Source organism: Bos javanicus, chromosome 7, assembly GCF_032452875.1.
Source record: "Bos javanicus breed banteng chromosome 7, ARS-OSU_banteng_1.0, whole genome shotgun sequence".
Classification (NCBI taxonomy): domain Eukaryota; kingdom Metazoa; phylum Chordata; class Mammalia; order Artiodactyla; family Bovidae; genus Bos; species Bos javanicus.
The window spans coordinates 48,664,344-48,687,760 of NC_083874.1; the positions used below are offsets into that span (position 1 = coordinate 48,664,344).

Here is a 23,417-nt window from a genome sequence, read left to right on the forward strand (position 1 = left end):
ACTTGGGGTGGAAAAACAGCAGGAGACTCTTATCATTATGAGACTTGCAACATTATTTGACTTTTCAAATGGTGTTCACAGAACACTTTGATCAAAATAGAAATTTTCCTAAACAAAGATTATTTCAAGACCTAGTTGAAATTATTCTTCCCCCACGAAGTCTTCTCAGATCTCCTTCTTCTTCTTTCATGAAAATTACTGTCTGAACTTTTCATCTGGCAATTAGTCATATTCCACTTGGCACTGAGCTGAACTCCCCTATTGTTAATTATCTTTCCACCTGTGTCTTATCTCCTTGACTAAATCGTAACTGCTTCTCAGTAGAACACACTAGCCTCATAATCTTTGAGGAGTCCACCACAGACCAGGTTATTAAATTCACAGGCTTGGAAAGGTGCAGCTACATTGTTCCCCATTACCTGCGTAAGCATTGGCCTGCTGCAGCAGGTCGGTGCAGGTATGCACATCTGCAAAGGCGCGGATGCCCAGGCAATTGGTGGGATGCAACTGAGACTGCAGGAAGTCACAGCAGTTCTGACGAACATCCATGAGCTGTAGCAAGCTGGCGGCTGGGAGCAGCACCTGGAAGAGAAGGTGACATTCTGAGTAGCAGGATCCCACCACCAAGGTCTCATCTCCCCAAAGCGGTGCTCTAATCAGACCACGGCCAGGCTCAAGGCCTTTGCATGGCTCTCCACTGCCTGCCCAAGTAAGTCCAAACTTCCCAGCCTGGCCTTTGAGGCAACCCCAGCCTGAGTTTCCGCTACTCTCCACTGCATGGACCCTTTTTTGTTGTTCGGTTGCCAAGTTGTGTCCAACTCTTCATGACCCCATGGACTTCAGCACATCAGGCTTCCCTGTCCCTCACCATCTCCCAGAGTTTGCCCAAGCACGTATCCATTGAACTGGTGATGCCATCCAACCATCTCATCCTTTGTCGCCCCCTTCTCCTCCTGCCTTCAATCTTTCCCAGCATCAGGGTCTTTTCCAATGAGTCAATTCTTCGCATCAGGTGGCCAAAGTATTGGAGTTTCAGCTTCAGCATCAGTCCTTCCAATGAACACCCAGGACTGATCTCCTTTAGGATGGACTGGTTGGATCTCCTTGAAATCCAAGGGACTCTCAAGAGTCTTCTCCAACACCACAGTTCAAAGGCATCAATTCTTGGGTGCCCGGCTTTCTTTATAGTCCAAATCTCACATCCATACGTGACTACTGGAAAAACCACAGCTTTGACTAGATGGACCTTTGTTGGCAAAGTAATATCTCTGCTTTTTAACATGCTGTCTAGGTTGGTCATAACTTTTCTTCCAAGGAGTAAATGTCTTTTAATTTCATGGCTGCAGTCACCATCTGCAGTGATTTTGCAGCCCCCAAAAATAAAGTCTCTCACTGTTTCCCCATCTATTTGCCATGCAGTGATGGGACAGATGCCATGATCTTAGTTTTCTGAATGTTGAGTGTTAAGCCAACTTTTTCACTCTCCTCTTTCACTTTCATCAAGAGGCTCTTTAGTTCCTCTTCACTTCCTGCCATAAGGGTGGTGTCATCTGCATATCAGAGGTTATTGATATTTCTCCCGGCAATCTTGAGTCTAGCTTGTGCTTCATCCAGCCCAGCATTTCTCATGATGTACTCTGCATATAAGTTAAACAAGCAGGGTGACAGTATACAACCTTGATGTACTTCATTCCCAATTTGGAAACACTCTGCTGTTCCATGTCCAGTTCTAACTATTGCTTCCTGACCTGCATACAGATTTCTCAACAGGCATGTCAGGTGGTCTGGTATTCCCATGTCTTGAAGAATTTTCTACAGTTTGTTGTGATCCACACAGTCAAAGGCTTTGGCATACTCAATAAAGCAGAAGTAGATGTTTTTCTGGAACTCTCTTGTTTTTTGATGATCCAACGGATGTTGGCAATTTGATACTGGTTCCTCTGCCTTTTCTAAATCCAGCTTGGACATCTCGAAGTTCACAGTGAGGCTAAGGCCCTTATAAGAAGAAAAATAAATAGCAGAGTTCTCTCTCTCTACCATGCAAGGACACAAGGAGAAGGTGGCCTTCTGCAAACTGGTAAGCTAGCCCTCACAAGAAACTCAATCAGCTGGAACCCAGATCTAGCACCTACAACATTGTGAGAAAATTAGTTTCTGTTGTGTAAGCCACCCACTCTGTGGTATTTTGTTATGACAGCCCAAGCTAAGACAGACTGATTTCCTACATGGCTATATATTAGAATCCCCTGGAGAAGTTTTAAAATACTGATGCCTGGGTCTCACCACCAAAGATCCAACTCAATAGGAATGGGGTGTAGCCTGGACAGTGAGATACTGCTGAAGTTCCCTAGGTGCTTGTAAATGTATAGTCAAGTTGAGAACACTGCCCTGTAGCCTTTAGTTAATATCTTTACTCAGAAAGATATTTACTGAATAGCTAACACCCTCATTCACCATTTAATTACTGAGCACCTATGTGCCAGCCTATAAGATTCAGCAGGAATCTGATCTTGTTCTAGCATCTACTGGAATGAGGGCATCATCCCCAAATCCACTGGGACTCAAACAAACACACTCTACTCTCCCATCCAACAGATAAATAGTAAAGAACATCTTGGGGAAGGTTCTCAGCAAAAGGAGAGCTAAGGTTCCTTTTGAAAGGTCATGAGACACATGAGTATTTATACTGTACCCTGGGAGACAGAAACAAGTTCCTGCTCGAGTGTGTGTGCATGTGTTTTTCCTAAAAGCCAGGGAAGACCAGCTTGAACAGGCCAGATGGGTGCTCAGACAATCAACCCTGGTCGAGTTCCTTTGTACTTTGCCACAGCTCCTGAAGCCTGCCCTCAGATCAAAAAACCAGGGTAGTCAGTAAAGTCCTCCTCAACCCAGCTTTGCTACCCCTCCTCTCCCCTACCCTGTGGGAGGCACAGACAATCTGAGAGTGACTTAAGGAAAAAAAAAAAAATCAGATAGCTGTGAATAGTTTGGCTTCAGACTGCATTGCTTGGGGCCCCCAGCATTCATTTCACCCCAAAACAACCCCCATGTTCTGAGTCCTTGATCTCAGCTGCTCCCCTGGCTCTCAGGGGGAGTGTCTGGGCCAGCCAGACCCCAGCTGCTCGCGTTCACCCAGGCTTGCCCAGGAAGATATACATGGGCTGCAGATGCATTTGGTTTCTTGACTCAGAGCACTATAAACATCTTTTTCTTTTTTTTTTTTTTTTGAGTGATTTAAATTTTAGAGACTGATTGTCCCCGAAAACAGCTCTGAACCTCATCTCTAGTTCTCCTCACCTCCATGGGCTAAGGCTAAAAACTCGGCCCCACTGCCACATTCTTGGGCCTTGTCTCATCACTAGAGTAACCAGCCATCCAGGTTTGCCCAGGATCGAAAGACTTCCCAGGACACAGGACTTTCAGTGCAAAAGTTGGGGTTGTTGGCTCCCTTCCTCATTCCTGCTCACACAGAGATGCCACCAAGAGCCTCTACTATCAGTGGTCCTGCTCCAGACCTATGTGCCTACTCTCAAAGGGAAGTTCATCCTGCCTGCAAGATTAGACCTCTCCCTCATGACAGCTGAGTTCTAGAAAACATCTCTCTCCTTCCTCTCCCCTCTCTCTTCTACCAGCAAGACAACTGTATATTACCATCAAATTCTTGGTATTTTCTGAACCACTGATTCATTCCAGAGAAGGAAAAAGATAAGATCACCCACTGGAGAGTTTGAGACGGTAAGTGAACACAGTCAGGCTCCAAATCTGACTACCTAAGCTCCATTCCCACAAAGCAGCTATAAACTGGGGAACTCAATTAACCTGTGCGCTTGCTCAGCCTAGCCAAACAGATTCCAGGACCAGATTAGTCTCGGCCTGCTAGTAAAGTGGAGAACCATTAACCATTCTTGCTGAATACATACCAGGAAAGGAAAGCTGTGTTCCAAACTCCCCACATGACCTCCATAACACGTGCCCTAAACCAACACCAGCTACAAACCCTAAAGCCAGGCCATGAGTTGACCGACCATCCCAGTTTGCTGAGACCTTGCCAGTTCTAGGACTCAAAATCCTGTGTCCCAGGAGAGCCCTCAATTCTGGACAAACTGGGACAGTTGTTCACCCCAGGAACAAGGAACTTGTATTCAGTTACACTGAGAAGCCCTGGTGGGGAAGAGTAATCCAATGCTGTCCAGCACACACCCTATTCGGGTGCAGGAGCCCCCAAGGGTCAGATGTGATTAGAGGATGCAATGGACAGCAGCCCTTTAGCACCACAGAGAAGGAATTTCTAAGAGTCCAATCCCCACCCCCGAGATTGCATCCCAGCCAAGCCAAAATGCTATCGTGCCAGGGACACACACCCCCTCTCCCTTGCCCTCTTCTTTACCACAAAGTCAGTTGCACAGTTTGGTGCTAAAATATTCAACTTCATGACAACTACCCCAAAAATGAAATAATAAATACTTACTAAACACACTCCTTAGATTACACTTTCAGTTTTTAAAACCTCCCTGGATACAGCTACCCACACAGCTTTCAACTTCCTCACTGTTCACAAAACCCACGTGGCAGACAAAAACTTTCAGAGCTTCCCCCATCCTGCTTGGGTCCACTCCTGCTCTAAAGTGTTCCCAAGCTGACGTCCCAAAATGAGCGGGGCTGGTGGTTTCTCTAATTGCCCCTTCCCTCTCTTTGATCTTATGCTGTGATCTTCCCCACTGCTTGCTTCACACAGGAAGGCATGAAGAAGAGCCAAGGGAGTCAGAATGCTGTATCACTACTCAATTGCTGAGTCTCAGGGATAAATAGGGGCCTGGTCCAGTGGGGCTCTGGGGGCTGCACACAAGGAGAGGCAACACAGATTCTCAGAGGCTACAAAGAGTGAAAAACATCCAGGAGGTGGTCTTCACTTCCCTCTCCTACAGCCAAGGCTGGAAAATGATTTACTCTTCCCTTCTCTTGCCTGCAGCTCGACTCCCTCAAGCGGTAGCAGTAACAAGATTAGGAACAAGAGGCCAAGCGCAAGTCCTCAGCTTGGAAGCAAGCTGTCCTGGTGGAACTGCTAGGGCTGTGTGGCTTGGCCCCTGGAAGGAGGCTAAGACCTGAGAAGGAGAAGTTGGCTGGAACCACTGCAGGAAGGGAAGATGACCCTGGGTTAAAAGCTTTCAGCTTGCCTCTCGCCGTCTCAGCATTTTGGTTCTGGGAAAACAGGCCCTGGAATGACCCTCAGCAAAGAGTTTACAGGTTCCCCTCCAGCTTGCAAATGGCTTCCCCTCCATTTTTCATGCAAAGGCTCTGTTGTTTTTTTTTCTCTCCCTCAGATAACATGAAAACCCAGCAGAGGATATCCCGTCACAGAGTTTGTTTCCTTTAACAAAAACAAAAGGAAATGCCCTGCCTCAGAAAGCACCTACTCCTGGAATTTCAGGGAAGCAGGGCCATGCACGGAGGGAGGGTACCAGTCAGAGGACCAGGTGACAAGGGTGTCCAGGCCCTCTGCCCCCCCACACACAGCAAGTTCTGCCTCTGCCAGCACCAGGCATGAGTCCTGGCACAGAAACAGTGCTAAACAAAAAGTTACTGAGAGAAAGAAGAAGGGTGTGGGCGGTATACAGGAGAGTTAGCAGAACTACACTGTGATTAAATGTGTCACTTAGAATATTTAGAAAAAAAATTTTATGGAAGTATAGTGTCACTGAGAATTTTGACTTCTCCACTCACCAGCCATGTGACTAAAGGCAAATTACTTAACCTCTCTCTGCCTCTGACTCCTCAACAGTAAAATGAAGATAGTAATCAGTTCAGTTCATTTCAGTCACTCAGTCATGTCCGACTCTTTGCGACCCCATGAATTGCAACACGCCAGGTCTCCCTGTCCATCACTAACTCCCGGGGTTCACCCAAACTCTTGTCCATCGAGTTGGTGATGCCATCCAGCCATCTCATCCTCTGTCGTCCCCTTCTCCTCCTGCCCCCAATCCCTCCCAGCATCAGAGTCTTTTCCAATGAGTCAACTCTTCCCATGAGGTGGCCAAAGTACTGGAGTTTCAGCTTTAGCATCAGTCCTTCCAAAGAACACCCAGGACTCATCTCCTTTAGAATGGATTGGTTGGATCTCCTTGCAGTCCAAGGGACTCTCAAGAGTCTTCTCCAACACCACAGTGCAAAAGCATCAATTCTTTGGCGCTCAGCTTTCTTCACAGTCCAACTTTCACATCCATACATGACTACTGGAAACACCATAGCCTTGACTAGATGGACCTTTGTTGATAAAGTAATGTCTCTGCTTTTGAATATGCTATCTTGGTTGGTCATAACTTTCCTTCCAAGGAGTAAGCATCTTTTAATTTCATGGCTGCAGTCACCATCTGCAGTGATTTTGAAGCCCCAAAATATAAAGTCTGACACTGTTTCCACTGTTTCCCCATCTATTTCCCATGAAGTGATGGGACCCGATGCCATAATCTTCGTTTTCTGAATGTTGAGCTTTAAGCCAACTTTTTCACTCTCCTCTTTCACTTTCATCAAGAGGCTTTTTAGTTCCTCTTCACTTTCTGCCATAAAGGTGTAATAATAGTACTGCCTTAAAGGCTTGTCATTGGACTCAAATGAAATAATACATTTAAAGCAAGTAACACAGTGTTTGGTGCATAGGGAATCCTTAGTTACACTGGTTTTTATTATTCATTAATACAAGCTGAAGTCAAGATTCTGATCATCCACTTCATAAGAAATTCGAATTGATCACATCAACAGGGCACAGCAAGTTAGAGAGAGCTGGATTCAAATCCCAACTCCACCACTAACTACCTGTGTGACCATGGGTAATGTACACTTCACTCGTTGCAACAGCAGTTCCTTCAACTGTAAGAGAAGAATCATAGTAGAACCTTCCAGTAGTGGTTACAATAACGAAATAATGCATGTGAAGTGATCAACACGTGCTTTGCTTACAGTGAGTATTAATAAGAATCAGTTACGAATTGTTGCCTCCACTGTAGAAGGGCAGTTCAGTCTTTCCAAGGTATGTGTGGCTGGAAAGAGAAGCAGGGCATAATCTTCCAGCCATTTAACCAAGCCCCAAGTCTCTAACCCTTGTTTTCCCAGGAACCTCTGCGTACACATCCTCAGTGCAATGAATCCTCACACATACTGTCTTCATAGACAGCTTGTGAGCAACTCTCAGCAGATACATACATCACAGCAGGAAGAAGCAGCCACATGTTGATCTAAAACTTTCTCTTAACCAGTTTTGGTTTTCCCCCAAGGTCATCCCTGACCAAACCATAAAGTTAAGGAAAAAAAAGGAAAATAGTTCACATATATGATTGATTCCAAACTGCAGAGTTTTATTCCACGTTGTGCTTTGCAGAGTTTTATTCCACATTGTGCTTCCCAGGGGAGTCCCTGCACATGCAGCCTCTCCTCACTCCCAGATAATACTGAACGCAGCAGGTCCCTCCAGGGGCTCACAGGCCAGCGGGGTCACAGACAGGCAGAAGAGGAGGCAGGCCTGACCTCCAAGACTTTCCTTCAACACCCAGTCCACACCATGCATCCTCAGTGAGGTCTGCCCTTAACCACCCTCATCAAGGTGATGATGAACATTCTCTGCTTCCTGGGTACCTCCACTCTGGCCCCTACCACAATGGAGGGCACCCATTTGCCTGGCCACCTGTCTCCACCTTCAGACATGTGCCCCTTGGTGAAAATGCTTCTGTGTTCACAGTGCTCTCTGTGCCTACCCTGTCTGTGGCACACTCCTCTAAGTTCTTTACCTATAGTAATTCATTTAATGCTCACGCCAACCCTAAGAGGTTAAGCGCTATTATTATGCCCATGAGACAGACAAGAACACTGAGGCACAGTGTTCTTGTACCTTGCCTGGGATCACACAGCTAGAAAATGGTGGAGCCGGGATTTAAAGGCAGGCAGTCTAACTCATGACCACCCAACAGAATGGGCACTATTATGATTCCTGTTTTACAAATGAGAAAACTGATCCTTGAGGCAGAATGTTAGTGGGGGTGTCAGAGAAGCTCTAGTTTTCCTCACTATAAGTACAGCTAAGATTTATTACCTTGAAAGGATACAAAGCAAAATCAGCAAAGGGAAAAGGTACATGGGGCAAATTTTGGAGAACAATAGCCACAAGCTTCCAGGAGTCCTCTGCGAATGGAGTCACAGAGAACGCACTTAATCCCTCCAGCAATGAACAGTGACATGTGCAAAACATTACCAACCAGGAAAGCTAGCCTGACTCTGAGAGGCCAAGACGTGTGTCAGGTGTCAGTTACACAGGCACCTTCTGCCTAGCGTGGACTGAAATTCCAAACTCTCAGAAGGAAAGCAGGTGATCGGCATAAACCGTATTGCTTGCACAAACAGTTTAAGCAGTGCAAGCTACTACCATTATCACTAGAGGAGTGGGAACTCTCTCAAAATCCAAGTTGCCAGACTCCGGATGAAGACTGACCTTGTAAGCAAGCCTTTCTGAAGAAAGCAAGCAGGCTTGCTATGTTTATCTCTTTTCTGCACATTCTTCTATCACTTTCATGTTTATAGTATCTCTAATACAAGATTTAAAAATATATATATTTACCCCCTACACTTTTTTTAGGTTGACATCTAGCATTTTTCATTAAAGTTGCAAAGGATATAATTTCCTGCATTTTGTAAATCTCAATATTTATATTAGTCTCAAAAGCATCTAAATGAATTTAAAAGACATGGTGATTTCATATAACTATCACCCATTTAAAAAAATTTTTTTCCACATATACCCTATACATATTTTATACTAAATTACTTTGTACTTGTTGTTACTGCCCAAAAGTTATTCAGCTGCTTAAATTCTGCTGCTTGACCTAGTATGTAACCATGGCATTGCCCACTCCACTCTGGATGGGAAAGACCAGAAATAATGCAATGGCTATGCATTTTACTGTGCATAAAAGAAATTTCAGTTTTAAAAGGGCGAGGAAGGATTAGACTAGATCACTGTAGAAACTATACCACCCAAAAGTCTGTCTAGGAACCAGAGACAAAAACAGGCTATACCCTGGGCAGGCTCTACAGGTCCAAATGCAGGGTGCCTCAGACCCTCAGTTTGCCGGTACCCTAACACCCCTACCAGAGTACCATTTACCACACGAAACCAACTTCTATCCATCCTTCAGTCCTCAGCTCAAATCTTATCTCATGAAAGAGCCCTTCCTAGATTCCCCACTTCATTCAAATTGTTCCTCTCCTTCAAAGGACTTACCACAATTTATACTTAAACATTACTTGTGTGCCTATTTGATGAGTGTCTGTCTTCACCCTAGAACACAAATTCCATGAAAGGAGACAATGGAATCACCTCTGCTCACTGGTACATACACAGTGCCCAACAAAGTGTCTGGCGTATGAGAGGCCCTCAAACATTCTGGCCAGATGGAATGAATACACAATTACCAATTTGGCCTCCCAAACACCTCAGCCCTAAAAAGGGCATGGTGTTCTGAATAAGAGAAATATATCGTGGTACTTTGCATATCTCTCATCATCTCATATAGTTTAATTTATCTCTCTCACAGTAAATAAGGTAGAATTTTGCTTTAAAAAAACAAAAAAAGGAAGAAAAACCTTTCATATCCCATATAATTTCCATTACTTTAATATCAAGATCCTTAATGATAAGAAATAGCACATCTTGTGTCTGCATTTGACCTGGTTGTTCACAAGCTTCCAGAGTGGGCCACACCCTCCACCATCCCACCTTCAGTGCCACGACACTGATGTCTTACACCCCACAGAAAGGACACACACCTTTGGGTGAAGCAGTGTCTTTGCTGATTCCTCTTTTCTAGACTCCAGATGGCTAAGAAAGAGACCAGGTTGGCAAAAGGAGGCAGAGGCGCAGACAATCCACCTCACAGCCACACACCCCTGCTGACACTCAAGGCTGGTGCTTGGCACCTCCATGGGCTCAGAGGCATTTCATTGACTAACACTGACATGAGAAAAACTTTAAACAGCCTCACAAGCTGATACCCAAAATCCCCGAGATGAGATGATGACTGTGGAGAAGAAGGGTCACCCAGACTCCAAGAGTTTGAACCAGCATGAGTTAAAGACTTTCTGCTCTGGGGCTCAAGCTCATTCTGAGGGATTATGGCCTAGTGGTTAAAAACATGGGTCCCATGGTCAGGCAGGCAGGATATGAGGGTCGTTCGCCCTGGCCACGTATCTCAGGACAAGTCACCCACTCTCTTTGAAGCTTCAGTTTCCTCTACAGTTACCAACTGAATTGTTGTGAGGGTTAAAGGAAATGATGATGTAAATGGGGGGCGGTGGGGGGGGGAGGGGCTGAGTATATGATACACTGAGCTATCAGCTGGAGCTGAGTTTACCTGGACGTTCTCTTCAGTCACCTCAATCTCAGCCGTATAGATATAGTCAATCAGCTTACTCAGGGTCTGCCCATCCACATCCTTGATTTCTATCTTCTTGGCTTTACTCTCAGACATGTCACCTACAGTTCAAAACAAAAACAAAATGGACATGAACATGAACCTAGGAAGTGCTTAACCTTCACATGGTCTCCTACCCTGTCTTGGCAAAATAAAAGCACTACCTGTGCTGCCAGCAAAAGGAACACTCGGCCACAGAGTAGGACACACTAGTGGACATCAAGGTCACATCAACTTCAGGTCTGTGATCATTCTCAAGCATTCCCTAACTCTATCCATTGCCCCTTTTCATTTTGAAGGCAAATTTATCATGAGAAAGCATTCAACCAAGTTCCTGCAAACTTGTACACAGGGGGCCAGAGAAAGTGAACAAGATATGAACCTGTTCTCAAGGAGCACTTGATCTAGTAGGGCAGATATATTAAACTATATGAGATGATGAGAGATATGCAAAGTACCAGTAGAACAACTTTTTTTTTTAACCAATTATTGAGTGCTAACTATGGCCAAGCACTGGGCTTAGCACTTTAAACTATTGCCTCTTTTAATCAATGACTTAAAAGCATTATTCTTAACATCCCCGTATTACAGACAAAGAAACTGAGGCACAGGAGCAAAGGTAATTCATTTTGCCTACAGTCACACATGTGGGAAGGGGCCAGGCAAGACTTGAAAGCCAGCAGTCTGACTCTAGAGTCCACACTAGCAATCACTGTGGTATGCTAAATCCAAAGAATGCAGAAGATAGAGCAACACACCCTATTTGTGGAATCCTGGAAGGCCTCCTGATAGGAAGTCACATTTGAGTTGGCTATTCCTTGTGCAGCAAAGGTGAGGAAAGATGAGCTGGATGCAGGAACCATGAGTGCAATGACAGAAAAGTACCAAAAGGATAAATGTGGGGAACAGTAAGAGGGTAGCATAGCTGGTATGTGGAGTGACAGTGAGAGGAAGGAGGCTGGAGAGACAGCTAGGAGCCAGGACTCGCAGAGCCCAGTAAACCATGCAAATGAGTTGGGACTTTATCCTAAGAGTAGCACCACTGAATAGTTTTAAACGAGGGAATGACATCAACAGATGGGTGTCTTTGAATGAAATTTTGGACACATTGGGGGAGGCTGGACCAGTGGCAGGGAGAACAGATGGGAGGCCCTGATAACCATCCAAGAAAGAGAGAACACAGGCCTGTGAACTAGGGCAGCAGAGGCACCACGAGAGCACAGTCCTGAGGCCCCTGACCGCAGCCTGCTCTCTCTATACAGCGCACACAGCTCTGTTTAGAGCCAGGCTCATTCAACAAAGGTTGCTGGTTTCAGGAGGAAAAGACAGGCAAGATGTGTCCTTGTAGACTGAAATGCAGGGCGACGTGACTGCAAGAAATGGGGCTTCAGAAGTCCTTACATGAGTGTGAAAACAGAGCCTGGGCGGTTGTTTTCTGTCTGTGGAATCTGTGCACTGGAGCCAAGAAAATACAGTACAGTACAGCCCGTGGGCTGCAGACGCCCACCTCCAAGCTGCATGGACTATGCATGATTCCCCCACCAATCCACAGTTCCCATCCTGACACAGCTCTAGATACGAGTGATGCCAGAGAGGGAAGAAAGATGGAGGCGGGGAGACCTATTCCAAACCCTGCTGGCTCCCACGGATCAGGCAGCCCAGTGACCCCCATTCGATTCTCTTCTCTCTGACTGCTGGTAGAAAGCAGCAAAATGGCCTCAGCACATAGAGCCCTGAGACAGGACAAAGAGGCAAAGAGGAAACAGGAAAAGATGGTGAGTTTCTCCTCTACCCATAAAACAAGCTTTCACAATCTCTCTCTTGAATATACTCCATGACAAACATGAACACATACATAAGGAAATCAAAAGTTAAATTCCTCTCTCCAAACAGCTATGAAGATGTTCACTAGCAAAGGTCCAGTGGGTAATTATACTGCAAAAAGATCATCAAAGATGGCCAATTCTCAGTTTAAGAACTTGGACCTTAGAAAAAAGGCTGGGGGGGTGGGGGGGAAGCAACCTGACTACAAGAACCAAGAGACTCAGAAGTCTTTAGTGAGTGTGAAGTCAGAGAGAGCCTGGCCTGATTGCTTGCTCTTTATAGAAGTAGAGCTTGGGAGTCAGGTTAGGGTTTTGTATCTTGGGGGTAAACAAGTGGAATCTCCTGAAATTGTATGAAAATATTTGTACATATGGGCAAAAGTTTGATTTTCTGATGAGATGAACAATCATTTTCATGATGTTGAATACCCGGAAAATGTTAAGACACAGTTTTCTAGACGATGGGATTTTTTTTTTCCTTGCTTCTTTATATGAATCAAAAATTTCTGCACTAAGTACTTAAAATTCCAACAAGCAAGAAAAAATTGAAGGAAAAAAAAAACTAGGGCCTCAAAGACCATGTCTTTTCTGATAAATTTCCTTTATAGGAAATTGGAGACTTAGATTAATATAAATCATAAGGACTTGTAAAATCCAATTTAATATCTCTGTGAACCAGTAGAAATTATTGCATCAAACAAAGATGTCAGCTTAAACAAACCCTGAACGTGGTAGTAATAATAGTTGCTACTACATGCCAGACCCTCAGGGTTTACATACATTATTTCATTTAGTCCTTGTAACAACCCCAGGAGTTACGAGATATTGCTTCCAATTTATAAATTATAGAATTGGCATATCAAGAGGCATTTGCACACAGCTAGTAAGAGGGCAGGGCTGGGATTTCAACCTTTGGCCTAACTTTAGACCTCATGTCATTTTTAATAAATCCCTCTATAATTTAAACCTGACCCTAACTAATGACCTTGACAAAAGTATTCCTAAAGTGAAGAGTGAAAGTGTTAGTAGCTCAGTCCTGTGCAAATCTTTGCGACCCCATGGACTGTAGCCTGCCAGGCTCCTCTGTCCATGGGATTCTCCAGGCAAGAATACTGGAGTGGGTAGCTATTCTCTTCTCCAGGGGATCTTCCTAACCCAGTGATCGAACCAAGGTCTCCTGAATTGCAGGCAGATTCTTCACTGTTTGAGCCATGAGGGAAGCCCATTTGACATATAACAAGCACTTAAATACTTGTTGGAGCAGAGAAAGAAAGAAAAAAGAGAGGCTTTCTCTTGACATCTCATAAGTCCACAGACTATAGTTAATTCTGAAGAAGGAGAAATCATCAAAGGCTTCTCCATTCTTGCTCTTTCACTCACCTCTGCTACTTTGACAAAATATTTCTAGAGGACAGAACATAAGCCCTGTAAGTCCCTCTGTCTTCAAGATTAACCCAAGAGCCCTCTTCTGCTGATTTTTCCCAAGAGGCCCAGCCCAGCCACCGCAGACTCTGAACTTTCCAAAAAGAAGAAATGCAGATGGCCAACAGGTACATGAAAAGATGTTCAACACGACTAATCATCTGTGACATGCAAATCAAAACCACAATGAGATATTACCTCACACTTGTCAGAACAGTTATCATCAAAAAGAACACAAATAACAAAAGCTGGTGAGGATGTGGAGAAAAGGGAACCCTCCCACCACTATTTGTGGGAATGTAAATTGGTATAGCCACTGTGGAAAACAGTATGGAAGTTTCTCAAAAAACTAAAAATAGAACTACCAAATGACCTAGGAATTCCACTCCTGGCTGTATATCCCATCCCCCCCCCCAAAAAAAACAAAAACAATAATTCAAAAAGATACATGCACACCAGTATTCACAGAAACATTATTTATAATTGCCAAGATATGGAAGCAACTAAAGTGTCAATCAACAGATAAGTAAATAAAGAAAATGTGGTCTGTATATTTGATGGAATACTACTTAGCCATTAAAAAGAATGAAATTTTGCTATTTGCAGCAACATGGATGGACTTGGAGAGTATTATGCTAAAGTGGAAAAAGTCAGACAGAGAAAGACAAATTCTGTACCATATCACATATGTGAAATATAAAAAATACAACAAATTAGTGAATGTAACAAAAAAGAATCAGACTCACAGATATAAAGAACAAATTAGTGGTTACTAGTGGAGAAGGAAGAGGGGAGGGGATGAAGAGGTACAAACTATTAGGGATAAAATAAGCTCCAGGGCTTCCCTGGTAGTCCAGTGGTTGAGAGTCTGCCTTGCAGTGCAGGTAATACCAGTTCGATTTCTGGTCCAGGAGAATCCCACATTCCGCAGAGCAAGACTACCGTGTGCCGCAACTACTGAGCCTGTGAGCTAGAGCCCACGAGCCACAACTACTGAGCCCACGTGCCACAGATACCGAAGCCTATGCGCCTAGAGTCTGTGCTCTGCAACAAGAGAAGCCACACAATGAGAAGCCTACATACAACTAGAGAGCAGGCCCCACTCTCTGCAACTAGAGAAAGCCCCCGTGCAGCAATGAAGACCCAGCACAGCCAAAATAATAAATAAATATTTTTAACGTAAATTAATATTGTACAACACAGGGAATATAGTCAATATTGTATAATAACCATAAATGGAGTATAAGCTTTAAAAATTGTGAATTTTATTGTACAGCTGTAACTTATATAATGTTGTAACAGTAACTGTACTTGAATTTAAAAGAGAAAAAGAAAGAAAATGTCAGTTGAACATTTTTGTCCTCTGTTAACATCATATCCTGTTCTTCCAGATAGATCTTGATCTACCTAGCAAGGGCAGATGTTTGTTTGTTCATTCACTCAATAAGCAAGTATCAAACAGTCCCTATGGGCAAGGCCCAAGGACACAGTGGTGAACAAGTCATGTTCCCAGCCCTCATGGAGCTCACACTAGTAGAAAGATGAGTAAACCAGCAATTTCAAAATGTGTTAAATGCTAGAAAAGGAGACTTAATTTAAAAGGTTCTTAGGCAGGGATTCCTCTACCCTGAACTGTATGCAAAATAATGAGCATACAGGAGCACATATTTACTTTTTTGTGGAAAGAATCCATTGTTTTCATCAGACTGATGAACCTGACCTATTCTGGGGCCACAAAAATTTGAGTCTGGCAGAAGCACAGCATATAAAAGGAGGAAGGGGGAGAGATGGCTGAAGATACAAGCAGGCTCTGGACAACTTGAGGGCCTTGTGCACCATGCAGAGAAGTTTAGACTTCATTCTAAGGGCAATGGGGAGCCCTTGACAGACTTTAAGCAAGTAAGGAATACATTAGATTTTTATTTAGTAAATATGACTATAGCTACAGTGTAGAAAATGGGTTGGGACTGACGGAACAAAATGGGGGCAGGTTGACAAATTAGAAGGCTGCTGCAGTAAACTGGGTGAAAGACGATGGCAGCTAGACTAAGGGACTACGTCTTAAACTTCTTTAAATCTTCAGACTCTACCTTCAGACCAGCACCTAGAAGTCTCCAAGAAGCATAGAGAGCCCAGGAGAGCAAGGCATAGTCTCAACCTAGCTAGCACATCACAGGCACCAAAGTGTGAAAGTGTCAGTTGTTCTGACTCTTTGTGACCCCATGGACTGCAGCCCGCCAAGCTCCTCTGTCCATGGGATTTTCCAGGCAAGAATACTGGAGTGGGTGGCCATTTCCTTCTCCAGCGGATCTTTCCAAACCAGGAATCAAACTTGAGTCTCCTGCACTGCAGGCAGATTCTTTACTGTCAAAGCCACCAGAGAAGCTCACATGCACAACAGAGTTCTTTTTAGGTGGAAGACTGCCCAAAGGGGGGAAGAGGTGCATCTTGAGGAGCCATGGGGGAAAATCTTTCACCACCGCATAAGACAGGGGGGCTAGAAAATCACTGGCTCATATCCTAGATTGCTGATAGAAACCCAACCCCATTATTCAGCCAAAGGAACAAGAAAGGAATGGTAGAATGGCTGTGAGGTCTTTCCAAAGAGCCAGACACAGACCACCAGCCACCCCTCAAAGCTGTACAGCAAAGGGAAGAAAAAGTGCATTCAGGAGTCCTTGTGTTACAGAACTCTTCTTCACTCCTCAATTGAGTCCTTACTGTTGAAATTTAGTTTCATGATCTGGGTAAAAAGAAAACAGAAGATCCTTACCTTCTGCACAATGATCCTGGGTGTTAGGATGGCTATTATACTCTCTCACCCCTAACCTTCATCTGTCTAAGTCCTGATATCTAGGCTGCCAACTCATTTGGCCAGAGTTGAGACCTGTGCCACATGTTAGCATCACATGAGGAAAAGAAATAACCTGCCACCTTGCTGAATCCCAGCCAAGCCTCCTGCAGGTAAGGTTTGTAGGTGAGCCATCTATGCCAGATAACTGCAAAAGGTTGACCTCTGTCTCCTGTGAAATAAGGACGTTCCTGGCCCTGCCTTTATGCCAAAGCTGTGCGACATTCAAAGGAGATAATGAGAGTGTGAGAACTGCAGCAGCAGGATTCAGCAGAGCTGCAGTGCTGGAGATCACCCCAGCACCCAGCCTCCCTGGAATCTCAGCCTTCCTCCACCTGGAGAGGTCTTTCTCCTCAGGTGGAGTACCAAATCGGGAAGGAAATGCCTATGTAGCCAGAGATGTTTCATGTCAACTCTCACCACCACCAGGGCAGCAGGTATCAGAGCCTCCCCACACATCCACATGAGCTGTATAAACTATGACAGGCTCTACACATAATAAGAGTTAGCTTTATTAAGTACCTATTCTGTGTCGGGTGCTCTTCCCTGGTGGCTCAGATAGCAAAGAGTCTTCTTGCAAGGCGGAGACCCAGGTTCGATCCTTGGGTTGGGAAGATCACCTGGAGAAGGCAATAGCAACCCACTCCAGTATTCTTGCCTGGAGAATCCCATGAATGGAGGAACCTGGCAGGCTACAGTCCAGGGGGTCACAAAGAGTCAGACATGACTGAGTAACTAACACTTTCACAATTTCATTCTGTATTGGGTGTCTTATTTCCCTTACCTGTATCTGTTCCCTGCTTGTTGTTATTATTGTTTTACTGTTATTATTCCAGTCTCAAAAACAAGAAAACAGGATCACAGAGGTTAAGTAACTGCTTACAAACCTATCAGTTGCTGGAGTCAGGTCATGATGGCTTTCTAAGATACCACACCATCCCCTAATGAAGGTGCCATTACCACCCTGTGTTTAATCCTTACCAAAGAGGCCTTTGCATCAACAACTCCAAACCTCCTCTATGAACACTCATAAAAAAATTTCCGTCCAGTGGTTCTCTTCAGTGAAGATCTGAAATTTCAAGACTGAGCTATGCCAAGTGCAGACAAGTCTACCCCAGACCATCTTGGTCAAATCAGTTGCACGTAATTGGATGCTGGTAGGTGTCTGAACAGTAGTCTCTTTTCCAGGGCACTACACAAGCCTGTGTTGAACTACATCAACACAGGCTTGCTGCTGCAGCTGCTGCATTGCTTTAGTCATGTCCGACTCTGTGCGACCCCATAGACAGCAGCCCACCAGGCTTCCCATCCCTGGGATTCTCCAGGCAAGAACACTGGAGTGGGTTGCCGTTTCCTTCTCCAATGCATGAAAGTGAAAAGTGAAAGTGAAGTCGCTCAGTTGTGTCCGACTCTAGCGACCCCATGGACTGCAGCCTACCAGACTCCCCCATCCGTGGGATTTTCCAGGCAAGAGTACTGGAGTGGGGTGCCACTGCCTTCTCTGCAACACAGGCTTGAACGACATCCAAATCAATTCTTGAAAAAAAGTCACCATTTCTATATCAAGAGCAACATATTTTTAGACATGACTACCGCACCCATCACCCTCAAATCTAGGACACTTAAGCCACAAAAGGACATCTGACTTTGATGTGGTATGTTAGGGACAGGAAGAAGAAATCCTATGACACTGTAAGCTTCTGCCCTGAGGTAACCAACTCTAAAAGAAACATGGAAGACCAGACCATTTCTCCTCAATCCCATACAGACTCTGACCTTCCTTTTTCTCCACCCCCCTGAACTGTTCTACCCAACTTCTAACTCCTTAGGGGCAAAATCCTCAGAGGCCAGACCCTACCTACTCTGACTACTCCCTCAAGGCCCTCTTAATACAAAGAAAAGCTTCTACTCCCTAGTGTTTCCTCCCTCACTGCTCCATTGCTTTGGATTAAGTCATGCTAAACTGCACGATATGCAAAGATCTTCAAAGACATCAATACATCATTCAGACACTCAGAACACAGACATGGTCCAAGGCCTGGTGGAGTCAGGCATGAAGAAAGCCCGAAACAGCGGTTCTATGTGATGAGTGCATGCCTAAAGGTGAGTAAGAGAGCCTGGCCCTGACTGTTCTGCTTGTGGCTGGTTGGTGTCCACTCCTTCCAAGTCCCTTGCCTCTTACCTCCAGGACATTCCTGACTCTCCTCATTTCTAGTCACCATATATTCAAAGACACCAGTTGAATATCAACCTGCATCTAAAAGCAACTTTTCTTAAAAAAAAGAAGCCAATCTAATCAGCCTCAGTGTGTAATATCAATACACTAGACAGCTTATTCCCAGGGCTTCTTGTGGGATGGAGCTCACATGTCTTTTCCTGAGCCCACATATTCTTTAGGACTCGGTTCTTTTAATAGCATAAAATGGGACTGCTTTTAAAATCCTGGATGATATGTAGGGATCTGTATGGAGTACCAATACTATAGGTACACAGAACCCATAGTAAAGGGCATGCTAAAAACAGGGGGAATAAAGTGACTGGGCTGTTTTGGGGAAATTATCTTCCCCTAGAATGGAGGTGCTAGATGGGGAGAAAGGGGTTGAGGGGAATCTTACGTATTCCATACTCAGGGAAAAGGACAGGGTCAGCCCTGCTGGCCTCTCCAATCACACTATTCTAAAGGAGTAGACTGCAATTCAGGTGACTGCCCATCCCAGATCCTCTCACAGGCTGGTTGCCTTTGGACACTCTCCTGTGGACACTCACACCTCAGTTTCCTATTTATTCCAAGTTATGGGAAGGACACTGTCAAGGAGTGGGGCTGATAATTGGAACCATCGATGGACATTTGGGCAATATGAACTCAGCAGATAAACAAATAAAAACATGTTAAGCCTGAATAAAAGATCTTGATCACACCACTCAAGTCAGAAGAAAGCCATATATATTTTCTCTTCTTTGGGGCCTTAAACATGCCGATAGAAACAGACTTAACATGAATCAGCTGGACCTTTTCATTATTAATTTTATGGATTTTAAAAGCTGAACCTGATAATGAGAACAGAATTTTGCAGTTACTTTTTTCTTGTACCTGTTTACCAATATTTAAGCAAAATCAAAGGGCCTGAAAAAATATACAAATCTGATACAGTGCTGATGGAAGCATATGCTGGTACAACTGTTTCAAGTGTTGTGGAGTTGAGACACATGTCTCACAAGGATTCAAAATGTGTACACACTTTAATCAAGTATTACTTATTCTATTTTTTTTTTCTGTAATGAACATATATGAATAGTGTTTGGATGAACATATGGATAGGTGGATGGGTGGGTGGATGGATGGACAGACAGACAATGGATGGAAGGAAAGAAGGATAGGAGGACAGATATTAACCAGATTCTATGGAAGCCATGGGCTGGGCCACACATTAGACTGCTTTCTTCTCTTGAATCTCTTCTCCTTTCAATTACTAGATCTGATCCAGAAGCATATTTTCTCTCCCTTTTTAAAATCACTTTGTTTTTGCTTAGGCACTTCCATGAACCCAGAGGCAAGTTCATTAGCCAAAAAAAAAAAAAAAATGGAGCCAAAAGTATAATTCATTGCAATTGCAAGTGGACTCCTCTTTCAATACTGCACTTTTTTAAATCAAATACATGGAGAAAAATGACTGGCAGAGCTATTTACTGAAGTTGCAACTAAATTTGTAGATAAGATAAATTATTTTAAAAGAAAGAAAGATGGATGAAAGACAAGGAAATAAAGAAATAAAAGCCTTCCTACTAGAGTTTGAGACTACTTCAAAGAGAAGTGGCTCAAAATTTCCAGGTAATGAAAGTAGCTGTTTTTCCAGGCTGCATTATGGAATTCCTAGTACAAGGCTCAAAGTGAGGTAGCGTGGCTTCGTGCACTTAGCAAAAGCAATGCTCCAGGTTGAGATCAGTCCTTCACATGATGAGCCAAGAGAGGACACATATGGGGAACTCTCAAATAACAAGCTCTAAGCCCCCACCGCCACCCATCCATCAAGAACCACTCCTGCCCAGCAGAAGCTGTGTATTATATTAGGAAAAGCACAAGAGCCTATTCAGGAAAAATGTGCCTGTACTCACCCATCCTTAGCAATCCCACATTCATTCGTTTAACCTTCAGTTGTTCACTGTCTCCTAAACACCAGGCCCTGGAGTGGGCACTAAGGATTCGACAGTAACAAGACATGGTCCCTGAGCGCCCAAAAACTCACAATCAAGGGTGGGAGACATTTTGTTCATTTAAAAAATATTTTAGTGCTAGTGTGTACCAGGTACTCAGGATACGGAAACAAACAAAACTAACAAGATCCCAATCTTTATGGAACTGATATTCCAATAAGGAGACATAGGTAAAAAAAATACTTAAACAACTAATCAATATGATTTTCAGATAGTGATGAGTTGTGAAAAAGAGATGAGTTATGGAGTAGAAGGAGACCTAGTATGGAACTATGGCTCAGGTGGTCAGAGAGGAGGTGGCACCTGAAGTATAAACTGCAGGGTGATAAGCGGTGAGTACATGAGACTCCAGAGCATAGGCACCGCAGACACCAGGAAACAGGAGTGCAGAACGATAGTGACCACACTCAGAGGAAGCACAGGGTACGGGTGAACATGTGGAAGGGACAGCAGACCTCATCCAGGGGCCACACTCGGGCCCGCTGGCCTTCAGTCAGCCATGATAGATACAGCACCGCCTGCGCCTGGCTCAGGGGAGGTGCTGCGAGGCACTGCAGTCAGGAAGCTCAGCCCATGGGTTTAAGGGAATTTGGGCTCAGAAGTAACACACATGCAACAGATGGACAAGGCTGTTTGACATGTCCAGAAAACAGGGACTCCCTGGAAACCTGGCAAAGGTGCTGAGACAGAATGCAGATGGTGAATATACTTCTGTTTTACTCTTTCCACCCCAAGCCCCGCCATCACGTCTCCCAACTCTCTCCCAGGTTTAGTAGCTAAGTCATGTCTGACTCTTGCGACCCCACGGACTGTAGCGGGCCAGGCTCCTCTGTCCATGGGATTCCCCACACAAGAATATTGGAGTAGGTTGCCATTTCTTTCTTCAGGGGATCTTCCCAACGCAGGGATTGAACCCAGGTCTCCCACACTGCAGGCAGCTTCTTTACTATCTGAGCCACTCTCTCTCCCAACACTCCTGTAAAAAGGCTAGAGGAGGCTCAGGGCCCCTGCCTGGAAGAAATGGCAAAGGACTGACAAGATGTGAAACAGCTAGGCCAGCCAGCCCTGGGCCAGGAGTCCAGAAGCCAAGTTCCCCTCATTCACCGGGTGACCTCAGGCAAGTCCCTTCCTTCTCTCAGTCTCAGTGTCCCCAAACTGCAAAATGAGAGGGAAGAAGCCTGAGGGTGAGCCCAAGAGTCTACATTTCTAACAAGCTCCCCGACATGATTACAATACACAGCAAAGTCTGAGAATTCATGGACTGTGATTCTACCTTTGTTCCTCAGAGAGAACTGCAATAGGGGCTGCATGCTCAACAGGCCTGGCTGAGGCTATGAGTCCATCACAATTCTTGGTACCTCCATGGTGCAGAGCAAAGAATCCGGCACATAAAAGCTCCTCAGGGTGGAGCCTTCTCTTTCCTCCCCCACTCACACCACCACCCTCAACGTTCTCCCAGTTGGGACTACAGTCCCACACGTGTGGGTTTATTGTCTGCCCCTCATACCTGTGAACATCGCACAGAAGTAGGGGCTGCAGGCTGCCAGGACCACACGGTGGGCTTCTATCTCGACATCTTCTGCCACAATCATCACGTCACACAATAGCTGTTTGCTGTAAGACACCAGTGAGGGGAAAGGATGGGTCACAGCACAAACACCCACCCCCAGCCATACAAGGGTACTTTTTTTTCCCACCCACATTCCATACTATCACTGTCTATGGCTGCAAACGGATCTGCCATATCTTGAGTCAGGCAGTGGGATGGACTCATCACCTTTTCCAAGTCCCTGATAAGCCTGACATTCATGCTTTCCTGAGGCACTCAACTCTGCAGAGATCCAACTACAATGTAGCTGCAAATTCAGGGCTCCTCCATCTGTCTTCACATTTCTGCTCCCCAACTCTATCAGCTCCAACTGAGACAGGGGGACAGCTCAATGAGCAGTGGGAACAGTTTTGGGCTGTTAGTTGAGTGACTGAATGCACCAAGGAGCATGAGCATGCCCCTGAGATGTGCTACCATTGAGAACAGGTATTAACTATTCCCCAAGCGGTCCACTCACTGCCTATGAAACACTGGTAAGGGGCCAGCCATGTCTGGAGGACTTGAGTATATTTCTCTTCCCACCCAGGTTTAACACTATCATCAAAGAAACTCCACGTATATACACAGTGCTCCCTAAAGACCCTGTGCAAACTCCAATCGCTGCAATTAAGAAAACTGTAACCACATTTTTACTTGTTTTTCATCCCAAACAAGGTGACAAACCTTTGAAAAGGACTTATTTAGTGTCATATCCTAGACACCTGGCTGAATGCATAGCACACAGAAGGCTCCAATTTTTACTAATAAATGAAGGAAGGAAGGAATGACATTTTAAACAGGATCATTCTACACTCAGAGAGGGAATGAAAATTTGACTACTTTGAAGACTGCAAGGATACTACAAGCCCTACCAATTCAAGAGTTTTTCCTCTACCAACCTTTCAAATTCTTATCATGGCTATTATCATTACAATAGCTAACATTTTTTTAATTACATGTGCCAGGCATTGTTCCAAGCACTTTTTAAAATATATATTATTTCATTTAATCCTCTCTACAACCCTAAGATGTTTAGCTATTATTATGTCCCATGTTTCAAAATAAGG

General features: G+C 44.6%; 1 protein-coding gene across 3 annotated transcripts in view; it reads right to left on the reverse strand.

Annotated features, from left to right (window-relative positions):
- KLHL3 (kelch like family member 3) overlaps positions 1 to 23,417 on the reverse strand; it is a 280,088-nt gene that overhangs the window by 73,320 nt on the left and 183,351 nt on the right. For all 3 annotated transcript variants that reach the window (XM_061423600.1, XM_061423601.1, XM_061423603.1), the window contains 3 exons: positions 22,270 to 22,376; positions 10,395 to 10,516; positions 420 to 582 (listed from right to left, as the gene is read on the reverse strand). In XM_061423600.1, the coding sequence (XP_061279584.1) occupies positions 420 to 582; positions 10,395 to 10,516; positions 22,270 to 22,376 (392 nt within the window). The remainder of the gene's footprint in view (positions 1 to 419; positions 583 to 10,394; positions 10,517 to 22,269; positions 22,377 to 23,417) is intronic.